The sequence below is a fragment of the Rhinatrema bivittatum genome, chromosome 12, assembly GCF_901001135.1.
Source record: "Rhinatrema bivittatum chromosome 12, aRhiBiv1.1, whole genome shotgun sequence".
NCBI lineage: Eukaryota > Metazoa > Chordata > Amphibia > Gymnophiona > Rhinatrematidae > Rhinatrema > Rhinatrema bivittatum.
In genome coordinates, this window is record NC_042626.1 from 75,974,676 (window position 1) to 76,002,073 (window position 27,398).

Consider the following 27,398-nt stretch of genomic DNA (forward strand, 5'->3'; position numbering starts at 1 on the left):
GCCATTAGCAATGGTTACATGGAATAGACTTAGTTTTTGGGTACTTGCCAGGTTCTTATGGCCTGGATTGGCCACTGTTGGAAACAGGATGCTGGGCTTGATGGACCCTTGGTCTGACCCAGTATGGCACTTTCTTATGTTCTTATGTTCTTAAGCCCAAATTGCTCATTGCCCACAGTGTACATGGGCTGAAAGTGCCCATATCCTGTGCATCGCTCTTCAGAAGCAGCGCAATATGCCTTCTGAGCGTCCTGTACTTTATATGATGTGGATCCAGCTGGAGACCACATTTGCAGAAGGATTCTAGGAATGCTTTAACTGGGCTGGCCCTCTGCCCTCTGGCATTCTGTGCCACTCCCTGCCCCTTCTGCCTCTCTCGGCCTGGACTCTGTGTGCGCTGCTGGAGTCCTTCCTGCACTGGTAAAGAGAGGAGAGCAGCAGACAGCTGCAGGGCCTGCTCTCGGCAAGATACTTCACATTTCCCTGTTTCCTCCCAAATTACAAGGAGATTTTCCTGTTCATTCTTTACTGGGAAATCTTTGAGTTTCCCCTGCAGCTCTGTTAGCTTTCTATCTGTCTCTCTTCCTTTCTTCCTAGAGCTGCATCCTTTCCCTTGAGGATTTGAGATGCAATTTGCCTTCTGCTTTCTCTAATCTGCCCCTGGATTAGGCAAAGCTGTTCCTTTAAATTCCTCTTTGCTCTAAGGCCAGAAGCTCTGATTTTCTGATCCATAAAAAAGTCGTTTTATGAGCAGGAAGCAGAAGAGGAGAGTGTAAGCTCTGGAAAGCTGGTCAAGAAATGGGTTAAGTCAGTCCGATCACCCGAGAGACGTTTTGAATTGGTTCCTGCAGAGAAAGCTTGTCTCGTTTACCTGCTGGTGAACATCACTTCCCCATCTCTGAATTAAGACCTGCTCAGTGCTAGCAAACAGCCTTGCACTCACATCTGAGGATGGGACTTGTGTGCTCTCCAGTGTTACTGCAATAAATGGTGCTCAAGCCAGAAATGGATTTATCACATGCATCAGATGTGTAAGGAGGATAATCTCACCATGTCCTTAAAGAAAACAAAAAGACAATGGCGCTGACAGGAAACTGCCCCCCTGGAACTAAGGCTGTCATTGGCATCTGTGTCCTTGAACAGGCCTCGCATTTTCATCGCCTCGGTAGTGAGGTTACTCTTATTCAGAATTAGCTCATGGCTTCCCATTGGTAGCTCAGAGCGAGTTACATTCAGGTACTGCAGGCATTTCCCTGTCCCCAGAGGGTTCGTACCTGAGGCAATCGAGGGTGCAGTGACTTGCCCTGCCCAAGGTCACAAGGAGCAGCACCGGGATTGGAACCCTGGCTTCTCTGGTTCTCAAATTGCCTCTCTAATGAGAAACCAAATGAATGACATCGAGTCCCGACAATCTGGGGAACCGTCCCTAGACCAGGTTTCCAAGTTATGGCAGTGCCAGCAGTTTTCCATGGATGTGTAACACGGGTTTTACTAATAAAGATGTTAGCAGGATTCAGGCAGCAGAAATGAAATTTGTAAGATCTGGGAAAGGAGATAATAAACGAGACAGGCTTAGGAATGAAAACAGAAGAAAAGAACTAAATATCTATTCTGACAATGAGAAACAAACTGGAACATGGATAATTCCCAGTCAGAGCTACAGGAGACGAAGACGGACTGAGGGTGATCTATAATGATGCCAGAAGAGGCGCCGGGCCCAACCTGGGATAGAGGAGGATGAAAAGTATCACAAAGTTCCTCCTGCACCAAGATGGTAACTGGAACTTTACACATGCGTATGCTACACACACACTGACATACATACATACATACATACATATATATATATACACACACAGTATATTTATGTGCAGTACCATTCCACCTGCCCAGCAGTCTATATTCCCTTTCTTACAGTGACCCTGTCTCTGCACTGTCTGTGCACGGAGGGGTTAAGTGACAGCCTGGGGGCTGGATGGGGGAATGGGAGCAGGGTTTGCAGGATCCACCTTTTGCTGCTTAGAGCAGTGAATGTGTTTTCTGGGAATCAGCTCTCACCAGTGCCCAACCTAGGGATTGTCGCTGGTGCAAAGTTCTGGGTGTCCCAGTGGCACCGAAGCTGGGGCACATTTTCAACACAGCTGCAAATGACATGAGGCACTCGCAGACCTCACAGCCTTCAAAATGTCCTAAAGGCAAGCAGATAGTTAGTGCCCCCCTAGTGTGCAGCTGCTGTTTCTGCAAGCAGCGGAATAAGGAGGTGACAAAGGGAGGAGGGAGAGAACCGAGAGACGAGGGAAATCACTGGGAGAAAGGAGGTGAGAGACAAGGAAGGAGACAAAGAGGAGGGAGAATCATTTGGAGGGAGAACAGAAGGAAAGAGTATAAGATTGTGGGAGGAGGAAGAAGAGAGACAGAGAAAGCAGGATGGAGGATGAGACAGAGGGAGGAGTTGGGATGGGGCAGAGAGAGGAGGGAGATTAGAAGGATGAGATTGTGGCAGGAGGGAGACAGAGAAAGGAGGGCGATCAGGAGGATGACACAGAGGGAGGAGGGAGGGTGACACAGTGGGAGGAAGGAGATCGCAGCTGCAGCTGCTACAAAACGGACACTTTGTATCAGCAGCGGGTTTACTTCGCCTCCTTTAATTGTGACGCAGCACCACCTCCCGAGGCGGAGCCAATGGTGGGCGGAATTCGGTAGCGATTAGCATATCAAAGGCAGCCGAAAATAATGAGCCTCGTAGCGGGGCGGGGCCAGCAGCCTCCTAAATCAAACTTAGAAGGAAACGTGCGCTGGCGGGCAAAGGCTGAGCAAGCCGCAGGGCAACTCCAGAGGAGGCAAAGCCATCCCCGGGCTGGGCAAGCCGCAGGGCAACCCCAGCCCCGGATCGGGCGAGCTGCCGATCGGTGCCGGTAAACTTTAGCGGGGGACTGCTCCCCGAGGACTCCCAGCTTCGGCCCCCGCATGGCCGGGCGGACGCCGAATTCTTAGCGCTCCCGCAGATCCCTGCCGCAGCATGACCGAGATCACCGAGAAGGAGGGCGAGCCCCAGGGCACGGACCCCCCGCGACCGCCGGGCACCAAGGTAAGTCCGCTGGAGCCCAAGCAGGGGCTCCCAGTGTGCACTGCAGAGAAAATAAGGAGAGGGGATGCACACCCGAGCCCCCACCTCACCCACTCGCTTTTCCTAGCAGCCGGGGGTGTAGGTCCCAGCACCCACTTCCTCCCCCTCTCCGCAGGAGCGAGGGCTGCTGTGTGTCCCACCACAGACCCACTGAGTGTCCCCCCCCCCCCCAAGGAAAGGGGATGGTGAGTAACCCCGAGGGTATCCCACCCTGCGCAGGCTGAGCCCCCCACCCTTCTCTCCCCAGGAGAGGGGGTGCTGTCCCCCCTGACACACTGTCCCCCCTCCCCCTTCTCTCCCCAGGAGAGGGGGTGCTGTCCCCCCTGACACACTGTCCCCCCTCCCCCTTCTCTCCCCAGGAGACAGGGGGGGGGTGCTGTGTCCCTCTGGGTGCAGGTCCAGTTCCTTCATTAGGTGACCTAGGTGGCTGCCCTGGGCCCCAAGATGTGTGGCCTGGATCCCTGCAGGTACCAGTGACCCCATTTAATGCAGGGCAGCTCCAGAGAGAAGATGTGGGGGCAGCGGAATGAGGAGGGAGAGGTAGAGACAGAGGAAGCTGGGGGTGAGAGGGAGGGACGGGCTGGCGCCGCCCTCACACCCTGCACTGCTGGCTGAGGCTGTCCCAGCAGAGGCCTCTCTCACCACCGTGTCCTGTTCATCAGGTGACTTGGGGCCATGGTTATTGGTTTGTCCGGTGCTGGAATATATTCGGGGGGGCACATGAAGGTCCATTTTGTGACATGATCCCCAAAATAGCCTTTGATTCTTGCTCACCCTGCTGCTGGCTTAAGTGTTCAAGCACACGCGTCACGGGGACAGGCTGGCACTGTATGGTGACAGCATAAATACCCCTTCCCCTGCTCATTACCCAGTAATTAGTCTCAGAGCTGCTCAGGGTAATTATAAAGCAGGGTGGAGGCTGCACTTCTCTCTGTGCAGGCTGAGGGGATGGCTCGTCACTTGCTGGTAGGGGAGGGTGGCCGGTTGGCATCTCCTAGCCCATCAGTATCCCGAAAGGTTGTGCTCACGCCCCGTCCCGCCCCCCCTCAGGGTGCTCTGCTGCCCTCTTCCAGGGCCCTGGATGCAGGCATCTGATGCCTCCTCACGGAGCTTGGTGCCGGTGCCACACTGTGCCCTGTACTGGACCCACTGTAGAATCCATATTCTGCCGCAGCCTTGGAAGATGGGGACTGGAGGAGCATCGGGGGATTTTCTAATTCTGCAGATGCTTCACTTCTAAAGGACAGTGAGGGTCGGGCTGTGTGTCTTCTGGATAGGCCTGCTCTTACTCCTGTAGTTTTGGTTGTCCTATTGAGTCCCCTAAGAAAGACTACAAGTTCCTGCATGCATTGGGGCAAAGCCAGAACTGTATGGGTCTGTCAGACAATTACGGGAGCAGATGGCAGCTCTTAAGTATGTGTCAGGTGAAGCCTCTCTCCTGGGACTGGGGGATGGGGGTAGGGGAGCAGGGGCAGATGGAAGCCCCTTGCCTGGGGCGGGCGGGTGGAAGTCCCACCAAACTTGGGTTAGATGCAGAAATGACCTGCTCACTTGGAAGTACCCGGATCTTCACTCCCATCAGCTTGGCTAATAGATAAATGACCCTGTCCTCCAGAAACTTGCTCAAGCCTTTTTATTAAATCCAGCTCTACAATTAACCTTGGCCACATCCCCAGCAACTAATTCCACAGCTTCATTGTGCACGGACTGAAAACCAATGTGTTCTGAACCTGCCAACAGTTAGACTGGATGCTAAGAACCGGTGTTTCAGTCTGTCCATGAGCTCCTGTCCGGCCTTTCCCAGGTTCTCATGCAGACATGGGAAACATCTCTGTAGCAGGAGTTATTTGCACAGGGAAGGTGGCTGCTGTCTGTGCACGTGTGACCGCATGCATGCTGCATGTCTCTGTATGTCTTTTCTGGGTTCCCTGACCCCCTTAGTCAAATGGGAGTAATTCCTAGTAGCCAGTTTGGACTAGGAACTGGGTCCCTTGTTGCTGCTTTCTGGCCATCTGATCCCTTGGCCCACTAGATAGGTTCTGGGTTACAAGTCTTGCTCTGCTGCTTTCCTGATGCATGTGTGGCTGACCCAGAGCCACTGTGTGAGGGGGGCACTGGAGGCCTCAAGGCTGATTCATTGGGCCTGTACGCTCCTGTTGTATTCCCCAGTGCAAGGCTGCCTGCCATGACCTTGTGCTAGCCCAAGGGCAAGGAAAGGTCGGAAGATTTCTCCAGTGCTTTGTTACTGTGATTGATTGGAAAACTCAACCTCCTGCACCCATTTTTTTTTCTCTTCCTCTTATTATTTTGTAACAAAATAGTTTTAAGAAACTCCTTTATCCACCTCCTCAGCAAGTGAGTATTGCTCACGCAAGTTTAGAAGGTGGGGAATTTGGTTTTTTAATCAATAAAACTAAGCAATCCTACAGGCCGATACAGTAAAGTGCGGCCGCGGTTACCCTGCCTCTAACCCACTTTTTACCCACAATTTGGCCGCGTTAGTCCAACCCGCGATTCACTATTCCTTTTAACCCATCCTTACCGCCTCTTTAAATCACCGGGTAACCCTTTCCGCCCGCGGCATGTATATGAGATGTAAACGATCGGATTAACTATTCCCTCCCATACAGTAACGTGCGCCCCGATTATCACTTTTTTAACCTCCAGTTCTGCTGCGTGTTTAACCTGCTAATTTACCGCCTACCCCTACCCCTGCGGTAGTGTGGAGCGTCAGGTCAGAGACGCGAAATTTCACGGGCAAACGACCCCCTCACCCCCCAGGACAAGAGCCAGGATCGGGCAAACTTTCCCCCAGCCCCCGCTCACCTGCCCTGGCCGCGTCCATGGTGCTGGTCTCCGGGGCAGCCCCAGTCCTCTCTCCCATCCTCCTGGGGGCAGCCGGCGGCGAGAGCAGCCCGGGGCGGATCACGAGGCGGCTTCCAGCAGCCCCCGCCGGTGATGGTGAATGGGCACACGCCGTGACCTCTGACGTCCAGCTGGGCGCTCAGGTCATGGCGTGCGTTCATGCACCCTCGCCGGCGGGGGCTGCTGGAAGCCGCCGGCTGCCCCCGGGAGGATGGGAGAGAGGACTGGGGCTGCCCCGGAGACCGGCACCCATGGACGCGGCCAGGGCAGGTGAGCGGGGGCTGGGGGATGAGATTAGTCGCGATCTGAAGAGTGGCTTTCCTGGCGCGTTGGATTTTAGGTTTTCTTTTGCATAAAGTTGGGATCCACTTCCTGGTACCTGACATTTGAAATGACAGGTACCAGCGCACCCAGGATACTGTATAGGCGCTGTATAATGGATTGCGCTTCATGGACGCGCGTTGGACCCGGCTTGCATTTGCATACCATTTAAATACTGCATAGAGCGGTATGTGATCCAGACTGTGCGTGCAGCAAACGCGGGTGCGCCCGGCCTGCTAGTGAATTGTTATTGTTAGAGCAGGGGATGATGTGAAATGTCCTTCATGGTAGAAGACCTGGCTACACTGAGCACTTCTAAACTGGTTGTTTAGAAGATTGCTGTAAGGGCTCCTTAAATCTTTTGGGGGGGGGGGGGGGTGCTGAATGCATTACTTCTCAATCTCCTTTGCTATGAGTACAGTTTTGAAGAAGGCAGTGGTCCATCCCATCTTAAAGGAGCCCCCACATGTTGAAAGCGTCAGGCTGGAGTGAGGTTATAGGAGGACAGCAGTCAGCAGGTGAAGGTGCGTTGGGCTTCAGAGCAGGGCACCCATAGCAGATGATGTATGCCAGGCATTAGAGCAGGTTAGACCTACGCTGTTGATCTGGTTAGATCTTTCAGCTGCCTCTGATCCCATAGATGTCAATATTTTATTAAACAGCACCATCATTCTTTGAGAAGATCCAAGCTGTCAGATGAATGCTTCTCAAGTTCCTGGCCTTCAGGGGGTGTCCCAGGGATACAGCATCTTTACCTCCAACGTTTGGTGAGATGATTCCTCTCCTTGCCCATATCTTTCACAAAACCTCTTATCCCTCCAAGCCCAAAATCAATCACATAAATGACTTAGCCATGCTTTTTTGGTTATAACTATAACTAGGGTTGTAAGTGCCGATCCATGCACTTAACCGTCTCACCTTCTCTTGTGATTTTGGACTTGACCCTCATCGCTTCCCTTGAGGAGCAGTTTGAGAATCTGGGACGCAAGCTTTTAAGGTGGATTCCCGCATTCCTCCCCGGGCACCTTGGACTTGATGCTGCCGTTCTCTCGGGACGGGCCCATTAGAGCAACTTGCATGAATGGTTACTGAGCCCGAGAGGAAGTGTTCCTGGTGGGGGGAACTGAGGAGGGTCTGCATGTCATCGTTTCAGAGGGACTTGGGTAGGGTGGGTTTGGTGAGAGGAGTTTCAAAGGTGGCTTCCAAGTGTAAATCCACTTTGACGATTGGTGTGACTTTAGAGAGTTACCTTGCCTTTGCTACCTTTCTTGGTTTCTGTTTTAGAGTAGGCGTTGCTGACTGAAGTATGTAAGATCTGCTTATTCTCTCTTTTTAGACTACGTATTATTGACTGATTGGTTTCTGTTTTTCCACCTTCAGTAACCTCCGCATCACCCCCACATCCAGATACACTGCTCTATGGCGTGAGCGTCACCACCCCTCCTTGCCACCCTCCTAATATTTGCCTCCATTTATTTATCTGATTTTTGTTTTCTGCTATTTGGTGCTTCAAAGTGGATTACATTCGGCTACTGTAGGTATTTTTCTATCCCCAGAGGGCTCACAATCGAAAGGCCCAGTTCATTAAGGCTTTCCTCCCATTTCGTGTCTTATGGGGAAAACCCTTAGTGAATCAGTGAGGCAGCGGCGGTGGGATTTTGAACCCCGGCTGCTCTAACTCCGAGCAGGCACAGGGAGAGAGAGTTTTCCTTCTGGAGGACAGCATGTAAGCAGTACCGGATGCTTTACATGTTCATTTACATGGAGCAGACTCCACGGCCACCAGCCCTGGGTGCAGCATAGTGACCCCATCTCCACAGGCCTCCGCGCTCTCTGTGGGAGAGGAGACAGGGCTCTCGCTCACCCTCCTGGGACCAAGACTGGCCTGGATGGCAGAGGATCCCAAGGCTGCGGTTTAAGCTGCAGGAGAACAGGATCCTATCGCTTTCTGATTTTAAGCAGATGAGAGTGGGATAAAAGGATCCTGTGTGCTGCTCCCAGCAGTGTAAGCCAGTGAAAGGAGGCTGGAAGGGGGAAGGTTAGATACTGCCCTGCCCTCTGCTCCCAGCCTCCTTTGCAGGAATTCCTTAGAAGTCTGGGCAGGCAGTGATTGTTTGCTCCTCCTGCTGCTGCTATAACCTCCAGTTCAAGGCCTTTTCTCTTAGTTCAGCGTGGAGTAATGCCCCTTAGTTGCAGGCTGCCTCCAGACCAGCATCATACAAACTGAATGTGGGCTGCCACCTTCATCAGAGAAATATATTGGACCCTTCAGACTGCAAAGGGACCACCATGGGACCTGCTCTGGAGAGCACCCGGTCCAGATGTGAGTGCCAGGCCAGAAGCCAGCATTCATTCCTCAGAGAGGGCTTTGGAAGAGGATGGCAGATTAGTTTAGTAGCAGAAATATAGTCCCTGAGGCACCGCGTTTGTGAAGGGGGTGTTAGAATAGATGCTGAATCTCTGCTTCAATGTCTTGGTTTCATTTTTGAGGGTGGAGAGCCAGGATGGGCTCTATTGGTGCCTAATTCTGAAGGGGGAGGGGGGGGCCTCCTGCTGCTCTCTGATTTCCGGGAGGGGAGAGGGCTCGGTGCCATAATCTTAAATGTGGCCTTGACTGAAGCCTCTCTGGGAGTTTCTGCACATGTGTGCTCCTGGAGTGATAACCTGTGAGGCCCTGCCACTCCTTCATGCTCTGAGCCCTCTCATCCCAACTCTTCTGTCTCTGGCATCTCTTCCAGCTGCAGCGATTCAAGCGCTCTCTGTCCCTGAAAACCATCCTCAGGAGCAAGAGCGTGGAGAACTTCTTCCTGCACTCCAACAGCGACCTCAAGGTGCCGCCTGTGCCGCCCCGGTCTCCTCCTCCCGAGCCTACGGACACCTCGTCGCCAGCACAGTCCCCCAGCACTTCCCAGGGATCCCTGGCACCGCTGAAACCCCTGCGGACCCACAGCTTTCAGGAGCACGTCTTCAGGAAGCCCTGTCCATGTGAGCTCTGCCATCAGCTCATTGCAGGTGAGTTGCAGCTCTTCTCCGACACTTCCTGCCCCCTGAATAGCCCACACCATGTAGACTGCCAAGGGGACCTTCCTCTCTAACTCTGTAGCCTTTTCCTCCTCTTGTACAGCAGGAGGGAGGGTAAGATTTCAGCTCCTGCTTCAGAATTGGGCCTTTGGTTCGCCAGTGAGCAGTGAGGTCTGCAGACATTGATTTGCTGTGGAGTATCCGGGTTCAGGGCAGAGGGTCAGGGTGGCACCACTGTGATAAAATCTGCTTTTGGCCCAGGACACACAGCAGGGGTGGCACAGGCAGACAGGACAGGCCATGGCTTCTAAAGTGTGTGATGGGAAGAGGTCACAAAACCTCCCGAGGGTCGCTGCCCTCTGGCAAACGCAGCGTCTGCGGATCTGATGCGGTACCAGCAGATTGCAGTTAGAAAAGCTCATTTAGCATGAATAGAGCGTCAGCTGAGGAGAGAGAGCCAATGGAGATTCTGTTCACTTTCATCATCTGTCTAGGGGAAGATGAGATTAAAATCCCATGGAGGTTAGGTGCGGATTGGGAGAAGCCCCTAACTCTGGGAGCAAAAGAACCCAGGACATGAATGTCTTGGCATGGAAAGTCAGAATAAAGAGCCTGGCTAGCCAAACGCCAGCACCAGGGGGACAATTTATCAGCCAGGCAAGGACACCCGTTAAGGGAAAAATGCACCCTGTTTGCCGTGGAAAGGATTCCAGGCTGGAGACTGGCAACAATTTGTCATACAGATCGGAAGAGGAAAGATTATCTACTTGAGGAAATGCAGACCTCGGTAAGGAAGGGATTCAAAGCAGCATCCCTAGAAAAACCAAAAGATAGCACTTTGTGTAGCCATAGTCCCGTGCCACCCGGCAATAAAGGAGGAGGGATTATGTGAATGTCGTCAGCAGACATCTGCACTGGATACGAGGCGCTATCCTACAGGCAATCGCATGCTATGTCTGGCAGCTGAGAGAGAGCCTTAGCGCCGCGGGCTGGGCGGGTCATCGGCTGTGTTGTGTCGCTATCCGACTGAGAGCGAGAGAGCTGCTCCGTGCCTGCACGCGTCCAACACAGAAGTGGAGATCGAAGAGAAACAGGACCCGGCGCTTTCCAAGTAACAGAAGCTGTGAAATAGCCGCGCTCCCCTAAATGTCTGTTTTATCCACTTGTGTTGGCAGTGTCAGGGTTAGGCGGAAGTGTCAACTCTCTCTTGTGATGTGGCACCTGCAGGAAGAGGTCAAGAGGCCTTGGACCCCAGTTGGTTCACTGACATGGGCCAGGAAACAAAGTGATTTCAATCAAATTATTGTGTCTAGAGCAACAAGGTGGCACTGACTGTGGGGATCATCCAGATGGGGAGGTGGCCATGGCAGATGCCAGTTTAAGACTAGGGAGCTTGGGAACGTGGTCTTTGCAGGAAAGGAATCGGCTGGAAGTGAGTACAGCATACAAGACAGCTTATTTCAGAGCGGCATAAAAAGTGGACTGAAACAGGAGAGATCTGAAGTATTAGTTGCAGGCTGCCTCCAGACCAGCTCGTCTGCCAGCAAGGGGAGCTTGCTGGCAGACGAGCAGCTGTTTCTGAGCGAACTCGGGTGGGACGCTAAGGGAATCACTCTTTATTATAGAGCACCTGAAACCAGGCGCTTAAGCACACAAGAGGTGCCTTGCTGGATCAGACCGAGTTACTTAGGAGCACCCAGCAGGGCCCAATGGGGAGAGCTCTCCGTGTTACTGGCTGCTAATTTTCAATGGACTTCGCCTCCAGAAAGTACTCCAAATCTTCTTTTTTTTTTTTCTTCAAAGCGCAACTGTATTATTAGCCTTGAGCACATTCTCGTGCAACAAATTCCACAGTGACTGAAAATATGATATTCTCTTTTGTCTTCAGTCCACTACCAGTGTGCATCATGGAGTGTCCCCCCCCCCCCCCCCCCAATAAATTACTTACATGTACATTGCGTCCTGAAGCCAGAGTTTATAATCCCGAGGCAGTGCGAGAGAAGGTGATTAGGAGTGTAGGTGGGATTAGAAGCTAGAGATCCTGGTTCTTGGTTCATTATAACCAATAGACTACCCGCTATCATGGCCGTTCCGTCGTTAGGAGGGGAGGAGCTTTCACCTTTGCCCTCTGACCCCCAAAGCTTGCTCCTCTGTTTTCAGGTAACTCTAAGCAAGGGCTGCGCTGTCGGACATGCAAGACCAGCGTCCATCTGTGGTGTTCGTCGGAAGTGTCCCACCAGCAGTGTATGGGGAAGGCGGTGAGTGCTTGCGACAGGGAGAGGCTGTAGAAATGCTGGACGTGACGCGGGGCAGTTTTCTCTGAGAAGAGTGGTGTGACTCTGACTCAGAATATGCCGAAACTGACCCTTTAGGTCTGTGTGGTGACTGGTACAGCTGTAGGGCATAAGTTGGGGTGATTCCATTCTGCGGCACCGGCACTTTTGGGAGTACGCTGCGTCTCTCTCTCTCTCTCTCTCTGTCTTTTGACAGTACACGTCCTTCCGTCGGAACTTCAGCTCGCCTGTCCTGGTCCAGGAAGTGCAGGCCAGTCCCAAAGAGAGTCCACCGGCAGGTGAGCATGAGGTGATGGTGAGGGCGCTGGTGCTTTTAGTTAAAGGGATGGGTCCCTGGCAGCTCCTCTCTTTCTTTCAGGTCCCAGTGCTCGGGTGGATCCAATCTATGAAGCTCTGCGCTATGGGACGACCCTGGCTCACATCAACCGCTCCAACTTCAGCAGTGTGTCCGAATCCCCCACCCGGAGCCTGGTACGGGAGGAGGAGACCCCAGGGGAGGGGAGCAGTACTGTTGGGGGTGGGGGCTGGATGCAGATGTGGACTCTTCCAGATGGGAGTTGGCGAGCAGTATAACTGAATTAGTCCCGGGATAAATTTTTTCCCCAGATATTCATACCCTGATTAGTTTTCTGCTAAAATATACCCAATTAGGTCCCAGGCTAACTTTGGGTAATGCTGAATATCAACGCTGCCCCAAAGACAAAGTGAAACTGTCCCGGCTCTTTGCAGCTGCTACCGAGTTACCAGGGGAGGGGGTTATTGAATGGGTAACTTTCAATATCGACCTTGTAGCCTTCTCCCGCTACCACCCCTTTTTGGGGTGGGTGGGTTTCAGCTTAGCTGGTGCTCACTTTGCTCATTCCCATTCTTCCCCCGCCCCTTCCAGAACGATAAAGACGAAGCAGCAGAGGATCCTGAAGGAAGTGTCCAAAGCTCGGAGGAGATGTCCAGCGACAGTGGTGAGAGGGGAGGGAAGGAAGGGGACCTCGGTGTGATGAGATACGAGAAATGTTAAATTGGCTTCTCATCTTAGACTGTCCTTAAGTTATTAGCTTCTAGTAAAGAGGACTCCTGGCTTCTAATCCCAGCTCAGCTACTTTATCTCTCTGTTAGCTCAGGAACTCGCGTGCTTTTGGAAGCAGTAATCCTCTGTGTAGGCCACTGAGCATGGCCCATGCACCCTAAAGGTGGCTGCTTGCTGGCTTGTGAAGGCAATTGAAACTGTCCCATCTCAGGGTGACTTTCTTTAGACAGACAAGGAGGATTTTGGCCAGTAAATGTTCAGTCTGACAATCCTAATGACTCCTATCCCTTTGTACCCTGTGCATCAGCCTCATGTGAAGTGTTTGCATCGCCAGAGAATGAAGGCACAGGATCAGAAGACAGGAGCAGCGGGCAGGTAGGAACCCCATGTGCAAACTCCCATAAGCTGCTGGCACTGCAGTGAGAAGGCGACGTCGCTGGTAGTGTGTGTGATATGTCCGAGAGCATCCTGCCGGCAGTGTGTGTGTGTGTGTGTGATATGTCAGAGAGCATCCTGCCGGCAGTGTGTGTGTGTGTGTGATATGTCAGAGAGCATCCTGCCGGCAGTGTGTGTGTGTGTGTGTGTGTGTGTGTGTGATATGTCAGAGAGCATCCTGCCGGCAGTGTGTGTGTGTGTGTGTGTGTGTGAGGTTACAGAGCATGCTGCTGGTACATTGTCTGTGATGTCTCCGAGCATGATGTTGGTGTGATGTCACACAGTGCCCTGGGTATAATCTCAGCCTAGTTTCCATGTTCCTCTTCAGGGCTCACTCATGGGCTGCAAAGGCCCTTCTCGAAAGGAGATCTCTCCCATGTACTGCTATGTGGCGCTCTATAAGTTTCTACCGCAGGAGATCAATGACCTGCCTCTGCAGTGAGTTATAGGGGGAGTGGTATCATGGGGGGAGGGGAGCCTGTCTGCTCTCAGTAATGAGTCCTCTGCTCTCTCCTCAGGCCTGGGGACAGGGTGATGGTGATCGATGATGCCAACGAGGACTGGTGGAGGGTAGGTACAGCCAGCACGGTCTGAGAAAGGGGTGTAATATTCCACAGAAGCTGCAGTGCCCAGGGTAGGGGGGGGTCTGGCTGTGGCTGGAATAATCCTGTTAGCATCCCCCGGTAACCTCTTGCACCATTATAGTGCATCACAACTCTGCCCTGTATTGTGCTGTCGGGGGTCTCGCAGCCCGCCCTGGGGCTTGGCTCACTCTTCTAGATCTGGGATGTCTATGGAGTGCACATGATGTAAATATGGGGAGGGCTGGGCCCCCACTCCTTCTGTTTGTGTGTGGGGGGAGGGGCAGTTGGTCCTAATTCTTGCTGTTGAATGTGCTCCTGCAGGGGAAGAGCAGAGAGAGGGTGGGCTTCTTCCCAGCAAACTTTGTGCAGCGAGTCCGCCCCGGCGAGAGTATTTGGAAGTGCACAAAAAACTTCCAGGGGAACAAGGAGCTGGGCCACCTGAGTGTGAAGGAGAGCCAGGTGAGTGCCAGAAACTAACTGCAGCCTCCAGCCATGCAGAGGTCTCCCTCCCAGGTCCCAGTGCACTCTGCATCTCTGGCACTGTCTGGGAGTGAGACAGCCCTCTGCTAGGGCTGGGGATTGTGTGGGACAAGTTCCCAAAGTGTGGCGCTGTCTGTCTGAGTGTTACTCACGGAAAGAGCCGTCTCTCTGTTCAGAACAAAAGCAAAATATTCCTCCCGCCCCTTACCATCTCCATCCTGTGACTTAGACAGCAGTGGAGCATATACAAGTCCCGTTCTCTTTGAACTGCTTCTAGAGGCAGGTTACTGGTGACTTAGAGCTGGGCATAAATGACATGCATAACTGTAAAAACTGGCACAGACTCTCCTCCACTATCTGGAGCCTCCCCCTGGATCTTCAGTAACCTCCCATGCCAGGGAGGTGAGGCTGGAGAAAACTTGCACTTAATGTGTGTCTCTTCCTCCCTCTGTCACAGATCTGCGTTGGGGTTGGGAAGCTGGAAAACGATGGCTTTATCAAGGTTGCCAGTGGGAGAAAGCGTGGTCTGGTGCCCGTGGACTGCCTGGCTGAGATATGATGGAGCGGGGCTGCCGGTTTCCCTTCTCTGTGTCGCCTGATGATGTTCTTCTCTCCACGTGCCGCATGCCCGCCTCGGAGGGGAGGAAGTAGTGGATTCTGGGGGGGTGCACACCCCCTTGGTTTTTTTTTTTGAATGCAGTTTGTTCTAGTAATGGAGGGGACTGTGCCACTTTGCTTGCCCTGTACTGGGGATGGGGGTTGCACTGGAGGAGCTAGGAAGGAGAGTGTCTTCCATTTTTTGGTTTTTGACGTGTCCGGCTTTCCATGTTCCTCTTCAGAGCTGGAGTTCTGGGGCGAAGGGCAGCTGGAGACAGTGACCTGTGCCCCGCACACAACTCTTCTACATGCTCAGGGCTTGTTCATTCCCCGTGTTTTTGCATGCATTCATGTAAGAAAAGCAAGTTTGTTGCTGTATTTAAGGTGTGTGTGTGTGTGTGTACATGACTCTTGCAGGAAAATCCTGGGTTGCTTATGCTATAGAAAGTTCTGGTTAAGGTAAAATGGAACGCGACTGGGCTTCTGTGCCACCCTTACTCAGGGTCAAAAGGCCCAGCGGGAGCTTGTGGCATGAAGAGTGTGAGCAGGCACCTGTGCCCTCACTGTACCACCCACCTTTGCCCAGTTACTGTCCCTGTGCTTCTGCTTGATGTGCTCTATCTCTGCGTCCCTGTGGGCTGGGGCGGGCAGGCAGGCAGTCGGTGCAGCTGGACTGCTATTTCAAGCATGGAGCACCCCCCACTGCGTCTGACGCTGCTTCTGAATCTGCTGTACACAACACTGTCAGCAAGGCTCGCCTCTTTCTCATCCAGTGCCATGGGCCAGGTCAGGAAAGGGTGGAATTAGTGGAGCTGCGATTTGATGCTTGCGTAGGGAAGCCCTGGGCTCCCAGCTGTCTGCTTGTATTTATTTAATTTAGATTCAGCCCCTGGTTGGGTTCTCTTTGGGCAGGAAGGGCAGGTGAAGGCTGGCCAGCTTCTGCATCCCACTGCACCCTGCCAGCGGGTTCAGGGGCACCTCCAAGGCTCTCCCCCTCGTCTCTGGGCTGGGTTAGTGTGTGAAACACGCTGTCTGCTTTTGCCTACGCCGTAACCATGCCTCACAAAAGGGCTGCCTTCACCTTCCCTGCATTAATATTAAGTGACAGGCCTGTTGAGTGCCGGAGTGGGCTCGGCTGGGGTCAGTGCTTCCTATGGGGCGGGTTTGCCGGTTCATGAAATCCGAGCAATGCTTGCTCCTCCGGAAAGAACATTTCCTCCTGCCTGAGGGAGCAGTTTGGTCACAGTGTGGCGTCAGCAGCTCAGGCTGGAGCCGGTGGAGGTGCAGTGCTTGTATTTTTAGTCGCCTGCCATCCTTTCGCATACTGCATGTGGGAATTAATGTGCTTTTCCTGGAGTGACAGGCGCAGGACCATTCTGCTGACATTGCTGTTCTGCTGCAATTACCTGTGGTGCAGCAGTGACGCGCATAGTAAAGGGACCGCGGGGACAGGAAGGCCATCCCCTGCCTGCATGTCACCTGAAATCTGCCCGGCTGGAAGCCTAGGGCTGTCTCCTCTAACACCTTCCATGCCAATCTGTCCTGAGAAGTGGGTTGCAGCCTGTTTAAACCTCCCAGCAAAAGCAGCTGGCCAGGGTGTTTCCTATTCTGACATTAGGATGCAACCTTGTGAATCGCTTCCTGACTGGGCTGGGAATCCTCCATAGGGGGGGTGAATGTCACCTGCCTCCTCCCTCTCTAATCCAAGGGCAGCCAAAACAAAAAACTGCAACTGTGAAAGCCTTCCTGCCTGCCCCTTCACAGCTGAGGATGGACTTGGAGCTGTTGCATTATCTGTTTTATCTCTGCCCTGTACCGTTGTCTGTTTTTTCCTCTAACACGGTCTCCACCTTACTTCTGACTTCATGGTGGTTGCTAAAAGTACTTGGGCTAGGACCATGTTCTATAACTTCCTTTCTGAACAACCGAATCCCTTCCTGGGCGGGTGGTGACATTTGTCACCTCTTCAGGTCAGCGGCTACCTTGCGCTTTTGGACCTGTTTGATCCCAGGAAGGTCCTTTCATCTATGGGTATTGTGCAATTACATCTCTCTGCGGGTGCTAAGGCCTCTGGCCATGTCTACACGTGTGGCACTCGTGCCCTCTGCAGCTGCTTTGTAGTGGAGCCCTGCTGGCGTTTGACCGGCAGCTTCACACATGTCCTCCTGCTGTGCTAGGGGAGAGCCCAGGATTAAGGGGGTGCAGGTAATTGGTGCCCCCTGCAGAGCCCTGCTGAGCTAGGTTGTTGCAGTGCCTGCTCAGGGTAGCACTGGCAGAGAGCATCCTGCCCCCTTTCCCAGCTCTTCCCGCCCCTCCGTCTGTCCTGCTGCTGCACAAAAAATCTATTCTCAGAACAGCTGATCTCAAGGCACTAAAAATAACAACTCTCTGTCTATTCAAATGAGCAATAACGGGGCAAAAAGCCTTCTGGGTATTACCGTGTTGTACAGAAGAGGGAGCAGAGGCTGCTTGAGGTTCATGGAGTTTAAATGTTTGGGGGGGGGGGGGGCTCCTGCATTAAATGTTCTTGCTTTGTTCCAGTGCTGCTTGTGTCTGGTGCTGTCACTCACAAGTCCTCTGGGCCCTGGCTGGAGCAGGTTGCACTCTGAGCGAGGCCCTGGTTATTTGGCCTGAGCTGTTTTGTTCTCTTTCTGCGTTCTCCTCACCAGTAGGGCTGCAGAATAACTTCCATGGGCCGAGCAGGACCTGCACTGACCAACAGCTTTACTAGGCCTGAGTCTGTCTTATTGTAATAAAGGACCCTACAGCAACCCTGGTGAGCTCAAGTCCTCGAGAGCAGCCAACAGGGCCAGGTTTTCAGGATATCCACAATGAATATGCATGAGAAAGCTCTGCCTGCACTGGATGCAAATCTTTCTCATGCGTGCTCATTGTGGATATCCTGAAAACTTGGCCTGTTTGAGGCACTCGAGGACAGAAGTTCGCCATCCCTGATCTAACCCTTTGCTTTAGCCAAGCTGTCAATGTATTTAGGCAGGCACTGTAAGGTCTTTGCAGAGATGGGAGAACTCAATACTATGCAAATCTCATGCCAGGCTTGGTGTGCTTCCAGGACAGGGCTGAGCACCATCACCTGCATAAGTTATAAGAATATATCATAGCTACAGCGACCCCTATCTAAAGCTCCTCTGGACTGTGCCCCACCATGCCCAGCACGCTAAGGACGTTTCTAGGTGTGCTTGCTGGGTAAGAAGGTGGTATCTGCTGCTAGCTCCAGTGATTAGAGTACGGCTCCTGCAGCAGATCACGTAGGAGCAGCGGCTGGACTAATGCCATTCAACCCCTCATCGAACCTTGCCATTAGGAGGGTGGAAGAAACAGGTTAAGGGTCGCTCACATGCTAGGAAAGAGGCAGGTACAGGAGCTGCAGAGCACAGGGGCCCAAGCGTCTGTTGCTGTGCATTATCTTTTCAGCCCATGGCACTTCTGCCCCGCTCTCAGGCTGCTCCTCTGCCTGCACACAGATACTCCTGCTCTCGCTCCCCGTAACCACATCTTTCTTTTCCCTCAGCCATGCACACAGCTTTCATATTAGTTTTATTCATCTTTTACCTCCATACCAGTGCTCTGAGCTTTGTGTGACCCATTCTTGCCCCAGCTCACCACTTTACCAATACACATGGGTACTGAGACCCTTAGAGCTTACAGAACCTGCTGCCATACAATGGCTGCTCTGTATCAGCACAGCTGAAGGTGGGGGGGTCTCAGAAGTGGAATAGGGGGTGCTGCAGGGCAGAGGGGAGGTGCATCAGCAGACCTGGGGTGGGTAGGACAGGGGTGAGGTGCATCAGCAGAGCTGGGGGTCTTTGTAGTAGAATAGCAGGGGATGCTACAGGACAGGAGGCAGGAGTATCAGCAGACCTGGGGTGGGTGGTAGTGGAACAGCAGGGGGTGCTGCAGAGCAGGGGGGAGGTGCATCAGCAGAGCTGGGGTGGGTAGGACAGGGGTGAGGTGCATCAGCAGAGCTGGGGGTCTTTGTAGTGGAATAGCAGGGGGTGCTGTAGGACAGGGGGAAGGAGTATCAGCAGACCTGGGGTGGGTGGTAGTGGAACAGCAGGGGGTGCTGCAGGGCAGGGGGGAGGTGCATCAGCAGAGCTGGGGGTCTTTGTAGTGGAATAGCAGGGGGTGCTGTAGGACAGGGGGGAGGAGTATCAGCAGACCTGGGGTGGGTGGTAGTGGAACAGCAGGGGGTGCTGCAGGGCAGGAGGGAGGAGTATCAGTAGAGCTGGGGGTCTTGGTAGTGGAACAGCAGGGGGTGCTGTAGGACAGGAGGGAGGAGTATCAGCAGACCTGGGGTGGGTGGTAGTGGAACAGCAGGGGGTGCTGCAGGGCAGGAGTATCAGCAGAGCTGGGGGTCTTGGTAGTGGAACAGCAGGGGGTGCTGTAGGACAGGAGGGAGGTGCATCAGCAGAGCTGGAATAGCAGCTGTCAGTGGTTTTACTGCCTCCTGGGAGATGAGATACACCACACTCTTCTCCCATCCTCAGCCTCATGCCTGGTGTGAGAGTTAAAGGCAGTGCCCCTGTGGCAAGCAGAGGAATGCAGCAGCCATGCCACTGTCTTGTTGTAGCTTTCTGAAGTTGGTTGTACAGCTAAGGCCAGTTCCCCAAGGGAATAATCAGCAGGAAACTGCTAAGGCTACTGGGCATGTTGGTTTCCTACAAATCTTAGCAATGGGGGAAGAAGGGGGTCCCAGCTGTTTCCTCTCCTCTGGGCTATGGCTGGTGCCCCTGCCCAGGCCTCGTGTGCCACCCTGCTCCTGCTCACAGAGATAAGGTGTTTTCACTTTCCCTGTCCCTGTCGCTGGCAGGGCTCCCCCAGGGAGCTGGGGGGTTAAGTAAGATTTGTAAAGAACCAGCAGCAGGCAAAGCCCCAAGCAAACCATCACTGTGTCCCCCTCCCTTCCAGCCAGGATTACAGGCAAACAGCCACCTCCATGCAGAGACGAGGATGAATTCATGGAGCAAAGCAGGGTCAGGGGACATGCACTGGGTGGGTGCCAGCTGTCCTTACAGGCCTGTGCAAGAGGTGGTTGACCAGCACTGTCCTCCCACATTAGGGATTTTAAAAAATAAAGAGGCACATGTGTGGGACATTCCTACCACCTTAAAAAAAAAAAAAAGCTGTTCGCAGTCTTGCTAACCAGCTTTTACATTAAAGTAATTGAATGCAGTATTTTAAGTGCAGTGCTCTGTTGGCCATATTTGACAGCATCTGTCTGCATTGCTGCAGATCCCAGAGCAGACAGAGGCTCAGCACAGGCTAGGACTGACCCTAGGTGGATGCCTACTTATCATTCCCTCTGTGCTGTGGGAAGCGGGTGGGTGGGCTGTAGAGTAACAGGTATGGCAGAGACGCCTGGCTCAGGTCTTACTCTATTTGTAGAGGAACGTGCCTTGGACTTAGGCTGGCTTTTCGGGGCCTGGGTTGCTGTAGCCTGTTACAGTTTGGGGCGAGCAGTTGGAGCCTGGATCTCTCCCTCGCTATAAGGCTGGGAGGGCCAGGCTCATTAAGGCCACAGTGTCTCTTGGTGTAGGGTAACGGTAAGCAGGACCAGGCCCATTGAAACCTTGCTGCCTAGGAGAGGCCTGGCTCTCCCAGTGGCCTATGCCAGGGCTCATGCCCAGCTCTAGGCTAATTAGCAGCCTAGCTGAAAACTGAAATTGCCTTGCTCCCTTCCCCCTGGGGGAAATAAAATAGATTCACTCACCCTAGTAGCTGTGATCTTGCTCTTACCGTCTGTCCCTGCCCCCACCTCACTAAATATTCTTCCTCCTCTCACTTTACCTTCCATGCTAGTCAAGTTCCACCCCCCTAACAGGAGAGCAGCAGTTGGGGCACCATCCTTCCTACCGCCAGCATCAATCCCCAGGGCTGGTGCAAGGATGTGCAGCTCCCCTAGGCCGTGGTGTCGTCACGTGACCTCTCTCATTGCTCCTCAAAGAAATACATAGTCACAATGCCCTGCACCTCCATCCCACAGCCGAGCCACTTCTCATCTCATCCATCCTTTCAAAACTGCTGACCCGCCCCCTTTGCCACACCTCCCCTCCACCGCAGAGAGGCAGGGACTGCAGGAGGCAGGGTTTAGAAGTAGTGCGCTGGTGTTGGCAGGAACAGAAGCGGCAGGGAAAGGGACAGCAGCCGTGCTGCAAGCGCTAGTGAAAGGAAGACCACCGCTCTCGTGCGGCTTAGCCACCTCTGCTGTAACTCCAGTCCTGAAGAGCCCCAAACAAGCTCGATGTGCAGGAGATCCAAACTGACGATGCAGGCTGCAAACAATGAAGGCAGTGCAGGGCGATGTGCCTCCTGTCTATTCATCCTAGATAACTGTACACAGGCCTGGTTTTCTGGCTAAGGAGTAGAGTTGGTCACTCCTGTCCTAGAAGGTGCACTGGGAGGGGGGCGCTGGCCCCCTCGGGCAACCATAGACGTTGCACACCTAAAAAGCCATCCCTGCCACGAAAGGATAAGCTGCTTGAATGAAGTTCAGTCCTAAAGCTGTCTTTGCTAACCAAATCTATTCTGAGAGACGTGAAGGAAGGGGCCTCTGCCTCCCAGGCAATCCTACACATCTCACTGGCAAGGCAATAATATCAGCCCCCAGGCGGGAGCATAAGAGGGCAGAAAACATCGAGTGCCTTGGTCATTAGGGCAGTAGTGCAGGCTCAAAGGGTGCTGGTTTGCTTTTTTGAGTAGCCTGAGATTTTTTCATAACTCTGCCTCTCCTGGATCTTAGGCAGCAAGCTACAGGGATTGCCTCCTTACACAGAACAAGGCTGGGTCCAGGCGACAGGAACAGCAGCAGCTCACACATTAGTGCTTTTGGTTGGCAACATGACAGGGACGAGAGAAGCACTAGTGGGCCTGCGTATAGGAAGGGGGCTCTGTAAAACACCAAATAAGTAATGAACCCAAGGGGAGGGGGAATTTACAGGCAGAACAGAAAAATCACATTCAGGCCGATACAGTACAATGCACCGGTGGAGCGCACTGTTAGCCCAGGTTTGGACGCGCGTTTGACGCTCTAGCTTTACCCTTATACGGTAAGGGGTAATAGCGTGTCGAAAACATGCGGCCAACCCCCCCCAAAACTAATAGCGTCTGCAACATGCAAATGCACATTGATGGCCCTATTAGGTATTCCCATGCGATTCAGAAAGCAAAAAGTGCAGCCAAGCCACACATTTTATTTATTTATTTAGGACTCTTATATACCGATATTCTTGTAACAAGTTACAAATCACTTCGGTTTACATTATAACAGAAAACCTGTGCAAGAGAATGCATTACATTAAAACAAGGATGAGCAAGTTTAAACATGGGGGATTAACATGGGGATAACTGGAAGAGATTTTACTTTTAGAAATTAGCGCCTGCCAAAAGTAGGCGTTAATTTCAGCCAGCACCGGGGAAGTGCACAGAAAAGCAGTAAAAACTGCTTTTCTGTGCACCCTCCGACTTAATATCATGGTGATAAGTCAGAGACCCCAAAAAAAAAAAAAATTTAAATGTGCCCATGGGTCAGAAGACGGACGCTCAATTATGCTGGCGTCCGTTTTCTGAACCCGTGGCTGTCAGAGGGTTTGAGAACCGACGCCAGAAAAATTGAGCATCGGCTGTCAAACCCACTGACAGCCGCCGCTCCTGTCTTTTTACCACGGGCCCTCCTTTGCATCTTCTTCTTCGCCCCTGAATCGCCCGCTCCTTTTACTGAATCGGCCTGAAAGTAGGCAGACTGGATGGTCCGGTTAGTCTGCTACCATCAATTGTTACTTAACTACACCCTCAGAATATGGTGTGGGTTGGAAAGCTCCTGCTCCTCTAGCTGGTTCTGTCACAAAGTATTCGTAGTGTCTGCAGGCCAAAATGAACTCGGATTGTACAGAGAAGAATACACGAGGCTGCTGTCAATGATTCACTGCTGCATAATACAGACCATTCTCAGGAGACAGATTAACCCAGCCCTACCCCTCTAAAACCAGACCCCAAACCAGAGTATAAATCCAAGCTTCTAAGCACCCCAACCCGTGCAAAACCAAAAACAAACAGAGCACCCAACCACACAGCAACTGAACACTTCCAATTCAAACCCATCATAAACCGAACTCCACTAAACCTCTAGCCCGTACACAGTCAGAGCATCTCAACCACACAGCAACGCAGCCCTTCCAATTCAAAACCAAAAAGCACATAAGCCCGACTAAGAAAAGTCCCAGCTCCACACAGAATAAGCCAAGCAAGAGCCCCCCACAACCAGGAGGCATAAACCCTGCTCCCAACCTCCAACCAGACAGCATAAACCCGACCCTACCAAGATATAGCCAAAATCAGAGGGCATAAACTCAACTCCCACAGACCCCCCCGGTATACAGCACCAGGACATACTTGGAGAGGTCCATCAAGTGTGCTCTGACTGCCCATCAGCTCTCCCTATGGTGATCTGGGGAGGATGGAAAAACTCATGGCAGCTGTACAGCAGCAAACTATTCCTCCCTTCCCCCAATTAGGGAAATAAAGGTAAAATACAGAAACAATGGGTTTTGAGCTAGAAATGCGCCCATTGTCAACATCTCCTAAAATGATGCTTGCTTGAATTTCAGGAAGAGCACCTATTGTTCCCAGGGCAGGCTGGGTAACAGAATAGCTTCAACAAGGTCACAATAATTGAGTCATCTGCAGTGTTGCCTATCAAACTGTCCCTTTGAAACTAGGATGGAGACATCTGTGTCACCTACACACATCCCAATACATTCTGCCACAAGCGAAGCAGCAAGCCTGCAAGGGGATAAGAGAAGTACAGCACAGTTTCAAGTGTTATGCTGCCTTTCTAGTACAAAATACTCCACCCCAGGACAGGATCAGCTGCGCATGAAGACAGTCCAGCAAGCCTTCCAAGAGAAATCATGTACAATACTGCAGTATTTGTAAGGAAGGCAATGCTCCAGCTGGGAGGTCAACCTTATCTGTATTAATTGCTCATTAAACACTTCAGGTCATCAGATGTACACCCCGACATGCAGGGGGCACAAGCTGCCTAACCAGCAGAAATATTTGCCAAAAATATCTAATCAGTTTTTCAAACGATTAAATCACCTGCAAAGCATCAGAAGCTGCTATGAGGCTCCTGTCCTCATTCTTTACTTGGCCCTGCTTTGTCAAACGAGGCACAGGAAACCTGAACAAAACACCCAAGAGACCCTGGCTGAGGGTAAGGATGGCTAATTTTAGTATTTGAAGGCCCTGGCTCAGCGTCTCCCGCCCCCCCCGTAACTATGTCAATACAGCCAGGTACAAGTGCAAAAGAAAACTGGAGATTAAAAGATTGCTGTGACCACTGGCAAAATGTTCCACCAATTTCCACACTCCCTGCTGCTGGAGCCAGGGTAAGCCTTGCCCTGTCAGCTGTGCCTGGGGTAATGAGATTTCCCTACCAGAGCCGTCCTTCTGTAGACCATGAACATAGATTTCTACAAGCCCTGCTGACCGCATTTCTTAGCCAGCTCACCTTTTCATGTGCCAAGAGCCAGCTGTAACCACTTCGGTACCAGTCCAGGGCCAGCTGCTGTTTCTGCCCTGGCCCATCCCAGTGGCAATCAGCCCAGTTTGTCAAAAGGCATCAGGGTCAGGACACCAAGGCAAGTGCTTATGGGAGGGCCATGGCACTTGTACAGCTTGGGCAGCTCAGAGTGGCAGGGAGACGGGCTCACATGCAACTGGCAGAGCTCCTTGAAGGACGCCGAGGGAAGGTCCAAGACAATAGCATATGCAGCACACATGAGAGAATAGGAGGCAGCGCTCCGTGCAGGCTCCATGGATAAAAATCAGAAAGCCAAGGGAAAGGAGTAGGGGTCTGTGCTGATGATCCTTAAAAAAAAATAAAAATTTGATAACTGTAACCCCACCATACTGAAGCGCAGTCCAGTCTCGATGCACCTTGAAGTCTGCCTCCAATATTGCTGTCAGATTAATGCCACAATCAGTCCCTGAGAAAAGCTATAATCAACCATTTTATATTTAACCATTAAGCCTTACCATTCACCTCTGATGCAACTCCAACATTACTCTCTGCATCAATGGCAGGAAATTCAAATCAAAGAGTTACCAACAAGGTGGTCGGTGAAACAGATAAGTATGGGAAAATAAGAGTGGGAGCTTGCTGGGCAGACTGGATGGGCCGTCAATGCCACTTCAAGCCCCAGTGTCTTCCCAACACTCACAGCTGTTACTGCTGGGGGAATGTGGCACAGGGACCGGTACTTCTGGCAGGGAGGAAAGAATAGCAGCGGTGTCAACTGAAAGTGAGAAAGCAGCAGCAGTAAGGGGCTGGCCTACAATGGCCCTCATGGGCCAGAAGACACAAGCAAACTGAGGGCTTGAGGGGGAGGAGAGGGTCATAGAGCCTGTAGGAGGGGAAAGCAATCCAAAGGGACCAGACCTTATGACAGGAAAACTCTGCATAAAACAATTTAAAAAAATCTCTGCCTCTGAGTAATAATTTTACTCTGGATTAAGCTGTTAATTCATTATTACTCAGCCAGTGATTAGTGTTTTATCTGATGAAAAAGGCTGCAGCATTATAAAATATTGTGCACATAATTCCCCAGGAGTAAACTGCTCATGCAGAGCCCCAGCCACATACAGCTAGCTGAGTGTCAGTAAGCAAGGGAGCCCAGGGGGAGCTCTCTCCCCACTCCCCCCACCACATCCCATACATTATGAAGAGCCAGGCCAGCTCAGGGCTTCTCAAACCTGCCCTTTAACTCCCACAGCCACTCAGGCTCTGCTAAAGCGAAGATGTTTGCTTACAAAAAGTGTGCTGCAGGGCATGACGACCACCACCTTTCCACCTTGAATCAAGGTCATCTGTCCCAGATGGGCCAGAACAGCTGCATGAGGCTAGTTTAAACAAAATTTCTGACCATGAAACAGGGGCTAAGAACACACACACACAGGCGTCAGGAGGGATGCTGCAGTTGGCTTATGGACTGGCCAAACAGGACGTCATAGTGGATAATACATTGAAATCGTTGGCTCAGTGTGCTGTGGCGATCAAAAAAGCAAACAATGTTAGGAATTAGGAAGGGAATGGAAAATAAAACTGAGGATGTCATAATTCCTCTATCGCGCCATGATGAGACTGCACCTTGAATACCGTGTGCAATGCTGATTACCGCATCTCAAAAAGGATATAACTGCACTGGAGAAAGTGCAGAGAAGGGCAACCAAAATAAGGGGCATAGAATGGCTGCCCTGCGAGGAAAGGCTAAAGAAATTAGGGCTGTTCAGTTTGGAGAAGAGATATCTTAGGGGTGATATGATAATAGTCTACAAAATCATAAAAGGACCAGGGGGCACTCCATGAAGTTAGAAAGCAGGTCATTTAGAACAAATCGAAAATTCTGTCACTCCGCGCAGAGTTAGACTCTGGAATTCATTGCCAGGGGATGTTTCAGCAGTTAGTGTTTCTGGGTTTAAAAAAGGTTTGGATACGTTCCTAGCAGTTAAATCCATAAACTGCTATTACGGTAATGAATAAGCAATAGTAGCTTGTAATCTAGTGTTGGGTACTTGCCAGGTTCTTATGGCCTGGATTGGCCACTGTTGGAAACAGGATGCTGGGCTTGATGGACCCTTGGTCTGACCCAGTATGGCATGTTCTTATGTTCTTATGACCCATTACTACAGGGCTTGGTGGAGGGGAGGAGGGCTGCAGGCTTGTAGCAGTGATTTGTGATTGCAGAGAACCCTATGCTATTACCACACATGTGACAAAACAGGAACAATTGCAATGACCCTCAGAGGCAAACCCAGTGGTGGGCAAAGTTCTCCATACGCTATGCACACAGGAAAAAGCAGAGCACACAAAAAGGGAAAAATACAGAACGAGGTTTCAAATAACTCAGTACGATAAGACCTTGTCTTGAGTATCGGTATATTAAAAGAATTTAAATAAATAAATACATACATTTGTACACTGCACAGAACTGGTGCAGGCCCTGAGCTGCCTCAAAAGCTCCAGCGCAGGGGGCTCCGTCCACCCTCCATTGTGACATCACAATCCATTAGTCTGTGCTCTGCTTTGTGACTTCAGAAACCCAGGGAGGCAAAAGCAGCTCCTAAGGACTCACAGCCCCACCCCCTCACTATACCATGCAGTTTAAATTCAAACACCAAAGAAGCTCCTGTTTATCCATTGCTCATCTCCAGCCCTCCCCACACAGCCACAGAATGCTTTTACTCCCACCACAGCCAGAGACAGGTTTTTGGTTCGCAGCCCAGTTTTATCAGCAGTAGGTTGGGGGGAGAGAGAAGGTTGTTTGTAATCAGTAGGATGGTGAAAGGTTTCCATTAAAGTCTCAGCAGGATACACTCTCTTGGGGAAGAGGTAGGAGGGTGGCACATGGCTTGCTCAGAACAGAACCAGCACACCCCTTACAACCCAAAGGATACTGGGGATTGGAGTCCTAATGTAACCGCCTCTTTTTAGTCAGTAAGGAGGTCCAGACAACTGATCCGTAAAGATAGACTTTTATTGCCAGCAAGATGCAGCTAAGACAAAGGCTCAGTACAACTGCATGCCACGCCCCCTTCGGAGCAAACTTTTATGCCCTTTACAACTCTTATCT

The 27,398-nt window shown here is 51.9% G+C and overlaps 1 protein-coding gene across 2 annotated transcripts; it reads left to right on the forward strand.

Moving 5' to 3' along the window:
• The first annotated feature begins 2,692 nt into the window (after positions 1-2,692).
• On the forward strand, positions 2,693-17,390 carry STAC2 (SH3 and cysteine rich domain 2). Of its 2 annotated transcripts, none has more exons than XM_029573681.1 (11): positions 2,693-3,088; positions 9,052-9,325; positions 11,495-11,592; positions 11,825-11,906; positions 11,987-12,099; positions 12,515-12,587; positions 12,960-13,027; positions 13,416-13,525; positions 13,606-13,657; positions 13,993-14,130; positions 14,609-17,390. In XM_029573681.1, the coding sequence occupies exons 1-11, from the start codon at positions 3,020-3,022 to the stop codon at positions 14,708-14,710; spliced, it is 1,179 nt and encodes a 392-aa protein (XP_029429541.1). In that variant the 5' UTR covers positions 2,693-3,019; the 3' UTR covers positions 14,711-17,390. The 2 variants fall into 2 exon arrangements, with proteins under 2 accessions (XP_029429541.1, XP_029429540.1); XM_029573680.1 differs by lacking the exon at positions 2,693-3,088 and adding an exon at positions 8,428-8,636.
• The last annotated feature ends 10,008 nt before the right edge of the window (positions 17,391-27,398 follow it).

Coding starts and splice junctions, on each gene's coding strand:
- STAC2 (XM_029573680.1), top strand. CDS start 8,541: ATGTGGGCTGCCACCTTCATCAGAGAAATATATTGGACCCTTCAGACT. Junction 8,637..9,051: donor GGAGAGCACCCGGTCCAGAT/GTGAGTGCCAGG, acceptor CATCTCTTCCAG/CTGCAGCGATTCAAGCGCTC. Junction 13,526..13,605: donor ATCAATGACCTGCCTCTGCA/GTGAGTTATAGG, acceptor CTCTCTCCTCAG/GCCTGGGGACAGGGTGATGG.